The sequence below is a fragment of the Charadrius vociferus genome, unplaced genomic scaffold, assembly GCF_000708025.1.
Source record: "Charadrius vociferus isolate BGI_N301 unplaced genomic scaffold, ASM70802v2 scaffold15, whole genome shotgun sequence".
Taxonomy (NCBI): domain Eukaryota; kingdom Metazoa; phylum Chordata; class Aves; order Charadriiformes; family Charadriidae; genus Charadrius; species Charadrius vociferus.
In genome coordinates this window covers 1,083,128-1,099,289 of record NW_009650064.1, presented here as the reverse complement: position 1 = coordinate 1,099,289, position 16,162 = coordinate 1,083,128, and the positions used below count along the sequence as shown (strand labels likewise).

The 16,162-nt window shown below is 40.0% G+C and overlaps 1 protein-coding gene across 2 annotated transcripts in view; it reads left to right on the top strand.

The window, feature by feature from the left end:
* OXR1 (oxidation resistance 1) overlaps window positions 1-16,162 on the top strand; it is a 146,031-nt gene that overhangs the window by 63,048 nt on the left and 66,821 nt on the right. For both annotated transcript variants that reach the window (XM_009891803.1, XM_009891802.1), the window contains exon 2: window positions 13,154-13,236. In XM_009891803.1, the coding sequence (XP_009890105.1) occupies window positions 13,198-13,236 (39 nt within the window). In that variant the 5' untranslated portion in view covers window positions 13,154-13,197. The remainder of the gene's footprint in view (window positions 1-13,153; window positions 13,237-16,162) is intronic.

Below are 16,162 nucleotides of genomic sequence, written 5' to 3'. Positions count from 1 at the left end.
TGTCCCGCCGCCGTGCCGGGGCGCCCGGCGGAGGGCAGGCTGCGCCCGGAAGGGGTTGCACCAGGGGACGTGTCTAATAACAAAAAAAAACCCCTCTAACTTTGCTCTTGCTGCACGTCTGCCCGATTTCAGTGACAGTACTACTACATTTACTTTCATGCCACCCCCCACCCCCTCTTCCTAGTGCTTTTTTTGAGCGGGGAGAGGGAAAGCGACTGGAGCACAAGCTGGTCCTTTGTGTACAAGGTGTTTTCTGCCTCATGTGCTCCTGAAGAACAGGCAGTAGTAGCTACTGCCCTTACCATCACCAGACTACTTTGGAAGTAGTTTTGGTGATGGTAAGGGCAGAAGTAGTACGTCTGCCTTCTAGTAGTCAAACAGGTCGGTCAGGAGACAGCGAGTGACTCTTTCTGTCCCGTGCCTGGGAGCAAGAGGGTTGCTGTTGTCACCCCCTGTCTTGATAGTGCTGTTGGGGTGTAAGCATGGGTATTGTAACTTACTCGTCTGAAGAGAGTGCTCAGACTGGCAAGAAATACCGTGAGAACTGGAGGGGTGGACAGTGAACGTACACAGACTGTGTATGCAGAAGAGGATGGGGTGATAGGGACCCCAGGGAGGTAATGCTGTTGATTGGAGGTTAAAAACAAACCGTGACATAGCTAGTAAAAACAGCATGGTCTAAGAACTGCTTGGAAAGAAAAAGACATAAGAAATTAAATTTGCAAAAATGCTTTCTAAGGAGGAGCAGTGTACAATGAATAATAAATATTTTCCCTTTTTTACTCTTTCAAGAAGCTTTGTGCTAAGTGGATGATTGCACATTTGTCATTGTCTGTAGGTAAGGCTGAAGTCAGGTCTCTACTGAAAGGTAGTGTTAAAGACCATTAAGTTTCTCTGTTACTTTAGGTTATTTTGGAGGAGTAAAATAGTTGTTCTTTATCAAGAGAAACAAGAATTGGTGCTCACTGTAGTAGACAAGGCAATAGGAATGCCCATGCAGTCGATCAGATGTAGCTGATGTCTCCTTCTGTGCCTTGAATCGCACTTCTTACACCGAAAGGCTAATAGGTAACCAGCTGTATTTACAGTGCCACTCTTTGTTCTGTCTCCCTCTGCTCTGAGACATACAGGGGGAGAAAGAGACAGCAACTTGTGTTTCAGCAGTGAGATGAAGTACCTTGAATAAGGCCTCTACAAACTGTTAAAGGCTTGTTGACAAAGATGACTTATACTCTTTTGCAGAAGCAAAATGGAAGTAAAACTCTTCAGCAACTTCTGGTCTCTTGATCACTTACAAAGCCATGTGTTCAGCTGTTAGTCTAAAACGTTGTTCCCTGCAATACATGTGATTTGTTGGAGGGAGCAGCTCTCTATGACTAGTCTTCCCCTCTTGCTCTGGGACAAAGGATTAACTTTGACTGCATTATAATGTTTTGGGTTTTCCCTAGCTTTGAGCAGGAAGTGTATTTCCTTAGATACTTTCATAATGTAGTACTTAAAATTTGTGTTAATGAAAGGTGACTGCAGTTCTGGAATGCAGGGCGAGTTTCTGCGTATATAGAATTAGTTGTGCCTTTTTGACAGAACTATACTTTTGGTTTTTCCTAACCTAGGCAAAGCACGCTAAGCAAGGCAATTAGATCCTGGCCCTCCCATGCTGTCTTCTCCTTCATTGAGTTTCTGTCAGTTATGGGCAGAAACAAATTCTTGTGATTGTAGAATTCTTTTTCTGGCAAGCATTTTGCTGGCTTTCACATACTGCCTGTGCCCTGGTGGCTGTGGAAGCTGTAACAATGATTACAATACTTCAGTTGAAATCCAGCCTCTGTTTTAATTAGAGATGGGTCCCCTGACATTAACTTAAACCTTAATGGCAGATTCTAACTAGTCCAAATGTTCAGTTTCTGTATGCGGTGTTCTGGATCCAGGCCTACCTATTACTCTAGCTTTGTTTCCTGCTTAGGACTTCCAGAAAGATCTTTTCAGTGTTAATTTTCTTTGCGTGGTTCAGTTGTGACCACATTACTTCTTAAAAGAATAGTTTTTCATAAATACCTTAAAACCGTATTTCCATGTTTCTGAAACAAACCCAACCTTTTTAATTCTTAATTATTTTCTACAATAAAGTATCTCAATTTTATGCATGTAATATTAGTAAATTTATGTTTACTGTTTTCGTATCTGTCTTTCTAAACAGTTGAACAGTTGCACTATGAGGTTTCCAAGTTCAGGTAGTCAAGTCTGGTCAAATGCTGTACCTTGAATCACTGTTCTGAGTCTGTGTACTTGTTTGGGTATGTGCAGAACAGTTTATAATATTTTTTAGTAGGGAGACAGGAGACAGTGGGAGACTGAGTAGTGCCATGGGAGGCTCTAAACCTGTTTAACCAGTTTACATTGTTTGTGTTAGCAGCCAAGTCCATGAAATAATTTTGGAAAGGCATTTTGTCTTTTAATGATTGTGGAGGAAAAAAATGCAAGGAGAACCAGAAATTCTAGAGAAAGCATCTGGCTTTAGTAAAGGTGCTACCAATAGTTTCAGAGTGTAAAATTCCTTTTAAAAAAAAAGGCCTTGTAAGCTTTGAAATATAACTTGCAAAGTTAGTCTATTGATAATTTCTAGAGAGAGCTAGTATGTATGTATTCAAGGCCTGGATTTACCTAGAAACTTTAGCCAGAACAGAATGTAGCTTTCTTTTTATTGGTATGTATTGTAGGTGTTAGTGTGTTGAAGTTGCATGCAGTTTTGTTTGCTTTAAGATGCAACTCAAGGCTTTAGGGAATGTGTGATTAAGGATTATCTTTACTGCAGAATTAACTTGAACATTCAGTTTAATTTGAGTCTCATCTATACAAACCTCTTACTTAAATGAGCCAACAGCATGTCCCATAGTGTAATATGCTGTTTGTTTTGTCTGCTGTGTAAGGGGGAGAGTGGCCAGCAGAGTGAGGGATGTGGTTTTGCTTCTTTTCTGTGGCACTGGTGAGGCTGTACGTTAAACATGCTCTTTGGTTTGGTGCACCACTGTTAAAGAAGGCTGCTGTGAAACTGTAGAGGGTCCAGCCAGCATGTTCAGGGGCATAGCACATATGACCTGTGAGGAGGGATCGAGGGAGCTGGGATTTAGTCTGGCAAAGAGGAGACCAAGGCAACTTAGAGGGAATCTGATAGTGACCTATATCTATCTAAACGGGCACACTTGTTGCAATACTAAGAGGTGATAAAACAAAGGGCAGCAGCCACAAGTTTTGGCTGGGAGGTTCAAATTGGACAATAGAATAAACAAGTGCACAAGGAGGGTGGTCCCTCACTGGGACAGGTTGCAATTTTAAGCTGACCTAATTTGATGTCGACAATATTCCTGCTTCAAACTGGAGGCTGGAGTAGATGTACTCGAGAGGTTTCTTCCAGGTAACGCTTTGATTTTGTGAGAATGTGCTTCCATACTTGGAGTCTCATGCTTCTTCCCTCCTAGACATTTTCACTTCACTTCTGTCTGCCGTCACTTCATGGAGGGAGAAGATACACTGCTCAGGCAGTCTTGACTTCCTGCTGTATGTCTCTCATTAAGTATAGAAGTTAAAGAAATTAAAATCAGTCATTCAGAACTCCTTGTTCAGAGAATCATCTTAACCAGTCTGTCAGGGAAATTGTTCTAGCTGCCTTCTATGAATAAAAAAAATTATTATTTTTTTTCTGCCTCAGGCTCAACTTGATTGTTCAGTTCTGAACAATGTGGCTTGTGGGTTTGTTTACATTTTTTTCTTATCAGCTTTCGAGTCTTGATTGGTAAGATAACCATACACAGTATATCCAGGAAGCCATGTGGCCTGTCAGTCCTCTCTACTATGGTGAAGGTAGCAGCAGTGCATTAGAAAGACAAAAGTGCAGCGCCAAGTTATAGTCCATTTGTCAAGTGCTGCTGTAAAAGTTATCTTCCTTTCTAAAAATTTGTCTCAGAATAAAGCAGACATAAGAATAAGGTAGGTTATTTCCTCACTTCATCCTTATTCGGTACTTCACTTTTAAGAAATCAACAGGTGTATGATAAAGATGAGAGAGGCTTCAAACTGGGGAGACACAGTTCAGCAAGTTTTCTTGTACACACTGTTCTGGATGAAGCGCATGTGAAATGTACCAGCACCCTTTACCAAGACGCTAATGCTTCGCTTTCATGTCTGAAAATACTTCAGTTGGTACAGGCATAAGAAGCAAATGTGATCTTGGAATGTATCAGGCTGGTGACTCAGTCATCTTGTGATACGTTAATGTATGCACAATCTCTTCTTCCAATTTGTGCACTACTAGTATGTAGAAACTCTTAACTATTCCCCGGGTGTATGTGATGTTAAACGATCTTTTACTTCATGTTATGCTTTGTACTGCTACACATCTTGCCCTGTGTTTGGGTTTTTTTTTCCTCCAAGCTTTGGGGCTACAGAATTCGCTGTGTGTCCTTTTTCCCAGCCTTTGCCATTGATTGTGCCTCTGAGTTTGTTTGCTGATGTGCAATTGAACTGTTTTTAAAACTGGTCCGTTGGGAACTCATTAATATACTCCTCCAGTTTACTTGTTTCTATTTCACTCTCCCCTTTAGTGAATTTTTGGCATAGTTTACAATTTCTAGTCCATTTTTTACCGTTCAATAGGATCTTGATGTGTCAGATGTTTTACTGAAGTTCAGTTTATATCTGTTTCAGTCGTCTATTAGATTAGTTTATTGTCTAAGTGCGGTTTATTCTAGTAATCTGGTATCCTTTGACTGTATTGCATTTTTGTTTTAATGTGTTATGTTGCATTTTTATCTTAATTTTTCTGGTTAATTCCCATTTCTAACATTAAACCAGTTTTGAAGCTGATGTTTTGTTGAGAACCTGCATGCTCATTGCTGCCTTTTGATTTGTGACATGTACGAATAATACCTTTCTGTTCTTCAGTAAGCAACACACCTCACTGTTATGTGTGTGGGTCTTCCTCTGGCTTGGTTTGGTGGTGGCCTCATGCATCTGCATTGCCTGCCAGAAAAATATGGGAGGAGTCGTGGTTACTGATAACTTGAATTGCAAGGGAGACTGTTTAGTCCTGCTTAAGGTAGGGAAGACTGACTTCTGGGTGAGTTTCCCACTGCCTTGTCCAGCTGGGACTTGAAAATGTCCAAGGATGGAAACTGCACAGCTGCTCTGGGCAATTAGATTTTTACCTTTTTATCCAGTCAGAAGCTCTCCTGTTTGTCCCTTATGTCTGTTGTCTTTTGTTCTCCCACTATACATCGCTGAAGAGCCTGCCACCTGTGGGCAAGTTATCTAGAAAGGTACAGGGAGGTTGCTCTTGCAGTCCTTTAAAGCCATCTCTTACTCAGGCTGGAGAAGCTCTGTTCTCTTTGCCTCTTCTCACAGCCCCTGACTACCTTGGTGGCCCTTCACCAAAATAGTTTCCATTTATTGGTGTCTGTCTTATATGGAAAGGGACTGGGGAGGAGGGGGCCAGGGACACTAGAGCCAGTATTCTAAAAGCAGCCTGAGTGCCAAGCTAAGGAGAATAGTTGCTTCTCTCTGGCGCTGTCAATCTGCTGGCTACGTTCCAATTAATGCAGCTGAGGATGCTGTTGGCCCACTTTGCGGCCAGGGTATGCTGCTGGCTCCTGTTCAGCTTGCTGCCTACCAAGACCCTCAGGGCTTTTTCATCAGAGCTGCTCCCTGGCCAGGCAGTGTCACCCAGTACAACACAAGGGACTCTTCCTTTCCGTGCAGAGGATTGTTGTTCTGTTGAATTTCATAAGGTTCCTGTCAGCTTGTTCCTCCAGCCTGTCCAGGTCCCTCTGAATCACAACCCTGCCCTCAAGTATGTTGACTGGTCCCCCCAGTTTGACATCATCTGCAAACCTAATGCAATAAACTTGTGCAGTAAGTTGTTTACTGGAGCACTGGGTATAACTTCACGTACACAGTAGATGTGTTTGCATGTTGGCAGGGCACTTATAGTGCATGAGTCTGACGCATCATCAGGATAAGCTGACTGACTTGAGCTGTTAGGAAAACTGGGTACCATTGGCTTAGGTGTGATAAGGGAAAGTATACATTCGTAAAGATGGCTACGGATAACTTGATACTGCTGCTTGATGGTCAAACTGCTTATGTGGTATTGTGTAGAATTGAAGATGTACAACTAAAGGGGCTTAAAATATCTGAAAGAGGTGGACAGTAATTACTAATTGGAAAAGCTTACTTCCTTTGTTTCATGAGAGCAGTCATGTTTTTTGCAAGTTTTCATTAATGTGTACATACGGCCTGCAGAGAGGTTGTACAGTAGGTGGAAATTGCAGTTAAGATGTCTAATGTATTAAACTGTATACATACTTATTTTAGATGGAACAGGGAAGGAAGCTTACTGTTAATGCATAGTTGGATTTGAAAATTTGGTGAAGCATTTCTGTTTACCCTGAATGTGAAATGTTATTTTAGAGGAAAGCCCGTGTAATGCATGTACTGCGAAGGTCATGATTGGATGGAGCTGGCTTTCCCTCTCCTAGCCATTTGGAGAAGTGGCCTGCCTTAAATTTGTTTCTGTTGTTTTTCATCCTGAAATCATACATTTGATTATTTCTGCCTACATGCTGTGCAGCTGACTGGATGGCAGAAAAGAGGGTCACGTGTTAGGGGGGGTCACAAAATGAACTTGCATCACTACTGAATCTATGTTACAGGAACAAGATATTTTGATGATGCAGCATTAACAAGGTCTTGGATGCATTTAGTTTGAGGTTTTGCTTGAGAAAAACGTGAACAAAAGAATAATGTGGAGAGCAGTGATAAGGATCAAGACTTTTGAGAGCGTGGCTTTCTAGGAAGGACTGAATGATGGAATAAGTAGCAGTTGCTTAGCAAGAGGAGACTAGAGGGAGCATTGTTTATGACACTGCCTTAGTCCGAAAACTTACCATTTTGGCTAGAAAACTGCTGGCTACTGGCATTGTGTAGGTTACTATTAGGGACTCTTTGGTTTTGGTTCCTAAGACATTGGAAGATAACAGATAATAATATTCCAATAATTAGCATAAGCTTATCTAACTGCAGGAGGGGGAGAAAGGTCAATGAGACAGTTGCTCTACTGTTATGTAGCCCCTGCTGTTAGGAACCCGAAGTCACCAAACCTTATGGAATATAAAGATTTCCTTCTTTAATATTTTTTGTTCCTTTATGAATAGATTGTGAAGATCTAATTGTTATTGGGCAGAACTAGTCAAATAAAGATGTAGTATCTTATGCTTCCTCTGTTTTATCAATTAGAAAGTTGTTTCATGTGTTGCTAAGTAACAACATACTGGAGAATATTTCAAAGAAAGCCTAATTTTCTTTCCTTACCTTCTTGTGATTCATTTTTTAAAAATCTTTACCCCATATGTGCTGCATGTTTTTTTTTTTTAAGAACTGTGAAAAATTGTGTCCTAGACAAGCATTTAACAAGACTGCCGCCTCTGCCTTTTTCCTGAACACATGTAAATCTAATGCATAACTTGCTGTACTCATTGCGGGGGGGGGGAGGAGAAGAGATGGGAATAAATCTTCTTCTCATCTTCTTGACCATAATAAGCTCAGTTATTAATTGTAAACCTTTTGCATTAATTGTTGACTTCTCCAGCTTACTTGGTTTATCTCAAAGGATACCTGTTAGGTTTATCAATGCATTCCTCTGGAAAAAGAGATCTTTGTAATTTCTGTCAATTTTGAAATGAATAGAAGTTCAGCGGCTGAAAAATATTGCACATTATTTGACGTTTAAGCTTATTATGCAGAAAAATAGTAGGGTAAAGGAAAACGTAATACATTTTGCATTATGCAGAACTTGAAGATACTCCTAAGCAATTCTTAATATGTATCGTGGCATTGTTGGTACAAATCTTGAGTTCTCTACCAGCTTTTATTTCCAGAAGTCCAAAGGATGTGCTAGAAGCATCAGCAAACAGAAAATTGAAGGTCTACAATTCAGCTCAGATGGCACACTAAGAAATGAGAAATGTCACTCTTGTCATATCAATTTGAACAAGCAGTGCCACAAGAATATTTTCAGTTAAGCAAAATTCAGTGGCACAGGGCCATAGAGAGGCAGTTAGTGGAACTCACCTATAAATGTTGGAATTTAACTTCAGTTGTCTTCGAATTACGGTTGGATAATGACACTGACAATCACATATTTTAAGGTCAAAGCTACCTCATTGAAAGCTGTATGTTCCTAAAACAAAATGTTCCTAAAACCCCTTTTCCTGTCTTGTATAACTATGTTGGAACATTAAGTCCTTCTCTCTGGTTATGTTGATGATCATATGTAACCATTCTTATGCTAGGGTCATTTAATCTTAAGTTTCTGTATGCATGTATCCATCATTCGACTAAATACTGGTCTGGTGTCATTTTCATAGAATTGTAGAGTGGTAAGAGTTAGAAGGGACCTTAAAGATCATCTGGTTCCAACCCCCCTGCCATGAGCAAGGACACTTTCTGCTAGACCAGGTTGCTCAAAGCCCCATCCAGCCTGGCCTTGAACACCTCCAGGGATGGGGCCTCCACAGCTTCCGTGGGCAACCTGTTCCAGTGTCTCACCACCCTCACAGTAAAGAATTTCTTCCTTATATCTAATCTAAATCCACCCTCTTGCAGTTTAAAACTGTTAGCCCTTGTCCTATCACTGCACTCCCTGATAAAGAGTCCCTCCCCATCTTTCCTGTAGGCCTTCTTTAAGTACTGGAAGGCTGCCATAAGGTCTACCTGGAGCCTTCTGTTCTCCAGGCTGAACGACCCCAACTCTCTCAGCCTGTCCTCATCGGAGCGGTGCTCCAGCCCTCTGGTCATCTTTGTGGCCCTCCTCTGGACTTGCTTCATCAGGTCCGTGACCTTCTTATGTTGGAGGCTCCAGGCCTGGACGCAGTACTCAGGTGGGGTTTCACAAGAGCGGAGTAGAGGGGCAGAATGATCTCCTTTAGCCTGCTGGCCATGCTTCTTTTGATGCAGCCCAGGATACAGTTAGCCTTCTGGACTGCAAGTGCACGTTGCTGGCTGATGTTGAGCTTTTCATCCACCAGTACCCCCGGGTCCTTCTTCTCAGGGCTGCTCTGAATGCATTTGCTGCCGAGCCTGTGTTTGTGCTTGGAATTCTCCTGACCTACATGCATGACCTTGCACTTGGCCTAGTTGAACTTCATGAGATTCACACAGGCCCACCTATCCAGCCTGTCCAGGTCCCTCTGGATGGGATCCCTTGCCTCTGGCATGTTGACCGCACTGCAAAGCTTGGTGTCGTCGGCAAACTTGCTGAGGGTGCACTCAATTCCAGCATCCATGTCACAAAGGTAGTAAACGGCACTGGTCCTGGTACTGACCCCTGAGGAACACTACTTGCCACTGCTTGCCACTTGGACATAGAGTCATTGACCACAACTCTCTGAGTGCGGCCATCCAGCCAATTCCTTTGGGCTTTGAACACTGCCTTCTGTATTTTTCTAGTTCTTGTCTTTTAAAGCCTAGCCAGTTGTAATATTTTCTCATAATTTGTGGATCTGACATGTATTTTTTCACTTCAGTGTTTCAGGCTGTTGTGGAGGCCTGGTCCTGCGAAACGGTAGTTCAGAATTAAAGCATCAACCCTGATGTTACAGAAGTTCTGGTTTTGTTTTTGTGTAAGACAGCATGGCTAGAGATTTGATAAGCCAGTCCTATGGATTCCCTTGTTACGCAAGTTATTGTTGACTCTTGAGGTTGTGCACAGGGTGGTCAGTGGTGTCAGGTTTTTCTTATACCTGTGATCCGAGAACATCAGCCTTTGGTGGTCTCACTGGCTTACTGCTCGCCAATGAGGTAACGATTGTGTGTAACGTAACAAGGTGAACTCGTGTGCAACAGAGTTATCACAAAAATAAGTAAAATGAAGGATGAGGCTCGTTCCCATTGGCGCTGAGATCTTGTCAGACCACTATGCTGGCCATTGTTTCCGCTTTCACATGTTTCCTAGAATACTAGGGGCACAAGGATGGATGAAAGATTTACTTTCAAAAATAAATAGCCCGCTCATTCAGCTAGAGATAGTTGGAGCCATTGCAGTATGCCGTCAGGGAGGTTGTATTCATGTCTCTGCTACTCTGACCTGTTTTTGCAATTGAGATACCTCCTAGTTTGTTTCTGAGACGTTGGGTGAAATGGACAGGTTCTGTATGAACAGACAGCTCGAGCACTGAGGCTGTGGGTGTTTGATAGCTGTGCCCGGTGCTTGGCCAGCTGGGTGGTCAGCGCGCACGTAGCTCAGCGCTGCCTGCTTCCATCTCTTCTTGACATGGATCACAGTAGGTTATGAAACACTTGAATCCTGTATCCATATAGCGAGGGGGAAATAAAGCTACCACAGAGGGAAGGAATGGAAGTGGGCACTGATGGGAAGGGTTAGGAATTACTGTCTTGGATATGGGAGGGCATGACATTAAAAAAAAAACCCCACAAACTATGAAAAACTGCAGATTATGAGATCCTGGGGAATTTGTGGTAGGAGTTCTCCTGGCATCTGCTTTCCTCCGTTGTGCTTCCAACAGGGACCTTCCTTCCTCACCTCTAACCTCTGGTTGCTCTTACTTTCCTGAAGTTACCAGAGTGCTCAAGTCTAAATCACTGTAGGTCCTTCTGCGCTGAGGAACTTTCCTTTTTTATTTCTGGCATAAGGAACAGAAGTGGTTATTTACGGAAGACTCAATTCTACCTTTCAGTTACTGGAGAGGGAGAAGATAACTTGACCTCTGAGTGGCACCTGTCTGCACACTCTTTGGACACTTACACACAAGCTAGTAAGAAGAAAAAGGAAACTTAGATTTGGATTAGGGGAAAAAACCACAAACAACACTGGGCTGTGTACAAATCAAGTGTTGTATATACATTTGTAGTATGGGGCTTCTTTATTTCTGTCTAATAGCTGGGGGGGGAAGATGAAGATGCCTGTTCTACAAGAGTGCTCCATGTATAGATTATTAAGGCATGTATGGGATCCTGGATGAGATCAGTCTTTTTTCGGCTGCATCCTTTGACTTTTGCTTAAGAATATTTGAACCAGACTGCTGTTGAAAGAAACAGATTAAGCTGCTGACAAAGCTTTGATATGGGCTGAAAAATTTGGAACAGCTATGGTCAAACAGCTGTTGCAGTTTTTCCGTAGCTTGCCAAGGGGGCACCTGTTGGGTTGCAAGGTCAGGTAGAAACTTTGGTAATAAAATACTTGGCCTGGAAGAGGAGAATGTTGGCTACTGTTTGTCTACACAAAAACTTTTAGTGTATTTTATTTGTTACTGAGTTGGCTTGATACCGCCTAGAGACATTTGTAATGTCTTTAAAAACGATTAATGTAATCAGAAATAATGATTTCTTTTAGGTAATATTTTAAAAACTGCAATTAGTAAATAAGGGAAGAAATACCTTTTAATGTATTGAATGAATACAGCAGGATGCAAAATTAGTGTCTATAGACTTTCAGAATTTCTAGAAAGTTTTTAAAAGTAGGTTTAAAGTCTTGACAGTCATTCATAGCTATAAAAACTTACCATAATTAATACCATCTATAGATCAATTTTTATCTTGTAGGTATGGGAACATTCTTCCTCAGACTTTTCAATATCTAAAAAAAAGTAGAATTGGTCCAATGTTTATTTCCTTATTATATAAAGAACACCCCACAAGAGCACTTATATTGAATCTGCTAGAAATCACTTTTATTGTTGTGTGCAGCTTGTCCTACATAGCAAATATAAGATATTTGCTGAGGCTTTCTTCTTCTTTTTTTTTTCTTTGTATTTTGATTCTTATTTTTTGGCACTGCAGAACTTTATGTGTAATTCGTGTTCTTTTTTTCCCTCCTCTCATATCCTGATATTTTGAAGTATCTGCATAGAAATTGGGAGGGAGTATATGAAATTTGTGTAAGTATTTGTCTAGTCCCTTTTCCAGTGTTGAAGGCAGGATGCTAATTAATAATGCAGAGAAGTTACTGTCAGTTTATAGCAAGTTGCCTTATTTCCTCAGGTGAGGCTTACACAGAGGTACAGTATGTTTCCTATTCTCAGTCTAGCCATGCTACAATATTTAAAAAGAATGTGTTTTGTACAGTTTGTTTCTTCTATTGAATTTAGCTTGAAATATTTGTCTAAATATATTCAGTTACAGTAAGAGACATTTGAATGTATCAAAATGGGAGTATAACTAATCCCATTGTAGCACAAAAAGTTAAAGTATTTCATTCACGTAAGTATTTTGGGCTCCTTAGTAGCAAATATTTAACTGTTGAAGGTGGAGGCCTTGTGACAGAGACCTAACTTCTTAAGAGATGCATCTCAAAAGATGCATGTGTATGTATAAATGGATAAGTTAAAAAAACACTTTTCTAGAGATGTGGAATTCAACACTTTCTGTTGAATCATCTAAGTACACTGTTGCATTGTGTTTATCAAATATCAAGCCAATTAGTATAAAAAGTAGAGTATACTTCAGGTACAAATTGTTGTTGATTTGGTCTATGAAATTGAATAATCAAAATACAACGCCACAATAAAAAGAACAGTTAACTTATGTTATTTATTTAGAATCTTTATTGTTTATGTATAGGCTGTATGTGTTTGCTAAAGACAGGATAATTGTGAAGTTAAACACTAATGCTCTTTGTTTTATAAAAAAGCTTTAAATACCCTGTACTTGTCAATGAGTGACAAAAAAATCCCTACTGATTAGATCGAACGTGCAGGAACTGTAGATCATCTCCCCTCTAGACGAAAGCAGATTGGGAATGATAGAAAACCAATTAAACACAGTGATTCCAGAAATGTTGCTTGCCTGATGGGTTCAATCATCCTATTTAGTCTTCCTTCATTAGTAGCTTCCTGGATAGCAGCGAGTACTTATGCAGTTAGTTGATTCCCAGTTATCAGTGGTCTATATTGGTCAAATTCTTAAAGCACTGCAGAGGAATGAAGTCCCTATTCTAGCAGCCGGTTGTCTGTTAGGCAGAGTCACCGAGAGCAAGCTGTGTAACTGGTGAATTAGATGTCTGCCCACGGGGCTGTAATCAGCAGCCTGTGACAGTACTGAGAGAGCAAAATGAATTTAACACGCACGTTGCCTCAATTTTTTTCAGACACCGGCCAGAAGAAGACCCCAGACAAGAAAGATGGGCGACGAATGTCTTTTCAAAAGCCTAAAGGGACTATTGAATATTCTGTAAGTTAATGCTTTATTGTTAGAATGTCATTACGTAGCAAGTACAGACTTAAAGTTTCATTGCAAAACAGTAATGTGCATTACCTTTAATCTTAGAATTCTGTGTATCTGATAGCTTATTTTGACAGGAATTAAATCAGGAGTTAGCTAGGAGTACTTAAGTAATGCTTTTTTATTTATGTTTTTTTCTTTAAGTTTTTTTTCTTGCAAAAATCCTAAGCTAATCAATCTGACCGATTCACTTTTAGGTAACTAGTTAGACATGGTAAATAACATTAATTATAAAATCATGTACAAGTTCCCTGCTTTCAGCATTATTAATAAAATGTAGACTTCAGGAGAAATAACAGAATGAAGTTGAGGGAGGGGGGGAAGAGCTGTATCTTGATACTGACCTTCTGGCATTCTTCTAATAATTTTCATAGATCTATATCTTTTACTGTATAGATCTGTTTCCACAGCAGTATCTGAAAATGGAGCCTTTCTCTGCCTGTTCTGTTCTTGAAATGACCCTCAAACTGTGCTGCAGTCAGCTTTTCACATTTGTGGTTACTAAGGGAAACTGAAGTGAGAAGTATCTGTCTTGTGTTATATACTGGAAATATAATTAAGCCTATAAATAATGCTTATAGGGTGCACATTAAAATAGGTGAAGTCTGTCACAATTAGCTTTGAATGATTTTGAAGCTGGACATGATAAAATAAAAATGAGAACTTCTTTATAAAGAAGTCTTTACTTGACCTCTTGGTGTTCTGTTATTCCAAGAATAAGAGATATGGGAAAGGCTTAACTCTTTATGTCACATTAAGCCAAGCTGTGATATGGCTTGGCTTGACTGCTGAGAAGTCTGTAGTAGTCATTTGGAGAGAAGCAGAGGGTGTGTGTATTGGAGTGAGAAGCACTTCATTAGTATGATTTATATTGGGAATTTGAATATAATTCTAGCCTCTACCAAAGACTTCCTTGAAGTTGAAATGCAAAAAAGAAATTTCTTAGGTCCTAGCAACTGAAGAATGGTAAGGTAAATGTAACCGTTGTTTCTATTACATTAAACCCATTTTGCCTGAAATAATTGGGGAAAAAAAATGCTGTGGTATAATTCTGTAAAACTGGGGTTCCTTTTCAGTCAGTAAATCCCTTAACTGGTCTCTTGACACTATGTGCATGCATTTACCTTGATATGTAAGATTCCAGTCAAAGCTAAAGCACAAATCTTTTCTTCTTTAAATTAGTATATTTTTGTCAAGTTGTCATGCACTTCTGCAGGTTTTTGCGTTCCAGCAGGTGGGGTTTTATTTGCAAAAATAACTTTCTTAGTACATACTGATATGCATCACTTCCTTGTGAGTCAAAAAGACGATTCACAAGAATCAAGGACTTTGTGTCTTTAAACTTAGTACAGCTTCTAAAGGAACCTGTTGTGTGTATGGAACATGCTTATTTCAGCTTCAGAAACGCTGTATTCTGTCTTGCTTTGCTGTACGTCTCACTGGTAAAGTACTTAAGCGATGTAAAGTTTTCAGAGCTCTTGGTTATGTGTCATGCATGTATGTTTTATAAAACAACATAGATCTAACCTTTAGGAACCAAGGTTATATTCACTACATGTATAAGAGAGGTCTGGTAACTATTGTGATAATTTACTACTGTTATTTATGACTTTATTCCATGTGGAGAGATGAACTTAAGTCTGGTTTCTGCCTTCATCCTACTGCCTCTCAAAGCAACAACACACATGCACACACGCGCGCGTATTTGTGTCTGCATGAGTTGCTCCTTTGAGAAGTAGTGGAAGGACGAAGGCTGAAACCAGCCTCCCCCCCAGTATTGTTGAAAAGCTAGTGGAGATTTTTTGCTTTGTGGTTTTGGTTGTTTTTTTTTTTAAGTAATAGTTTAAAGTGTTAGCTTTTCCAGTGACTGCATTTTAGGAGGGAAGGGCTTATTTGCATTCTGGAAGTTTGGAGTGAGAGAGAATCTCACTGGGGCATCAGGTTTTGTTTTGTTTTTAAATCATTACTTTGGAGACAAATAAACAATAAAAAATATTTCCTCTTTAAAGCTAAAACCAAATAGTAGTTAATGTTAAAGATTTTAATCTAAAATTCCCAAAGCATTAAAAACTTGGAACTAGTGTTCTATATGAAGCACCAGCAAGAAGATATCAACAGATGTATTTCTAAGTGAAGGAAGTAAGTCCAGGCCAGCAGGTTTAAAAGAATGCCACTAAGTTAATGTTCAGTGACTGCCTCTAAAGGATACAGAAAACTCTAGTTTGTTTTCACTGTTATTGCTTAGACAGTGAACAGATATATTATTTTAAAAAGATATTATAGTTTCTCCTTTTCTGAATGTCAGTCAGCAGATTAGATGCAAATTGTTATTATCTGCTTTTTTCAGAATTCACAGTTGGTGCTCCAAGCTAATTTCCCCTTCTGCAGACAGCTGATGCCTGTGAGCAGGCTCAAAGGACCAAGAGATCAGATAGTTTAGGTGAATTACTGTTACTAGCTAGAACTTTCTTTAGTCCTTTTTGTGTTGTGAAAATAACATTTTTGCGTTGCTTATTTGACATAATTTCATTATATTAACATTGCATTAGAAGTCTTTTGTGTTACATATTGTACAAACATAACCAGTGTCTGCCGACAGGTGTTAGCAGAGACACCTACAGATCAATGAAGGAGCGTAAGCAGATTGTGTTGGCCACTGATCACCAATAACAGCATACTAGCAGTTGCATGACTTCAACAGAAGCCTTCTAACCCCCTCTTCCTTTTGATGAGAAAAAGGAAATAATTGGCTATTTACAGACTTTTCCAGTATAGCCTATTGCACTTGAGAAAGCACTTCTTGTTTAAAAAGAAGAAAAAAAAAAAAAAAAAGAGTGAGCAATAGTAGCAGATGATCTGGTTTGTCAGTGTTGGA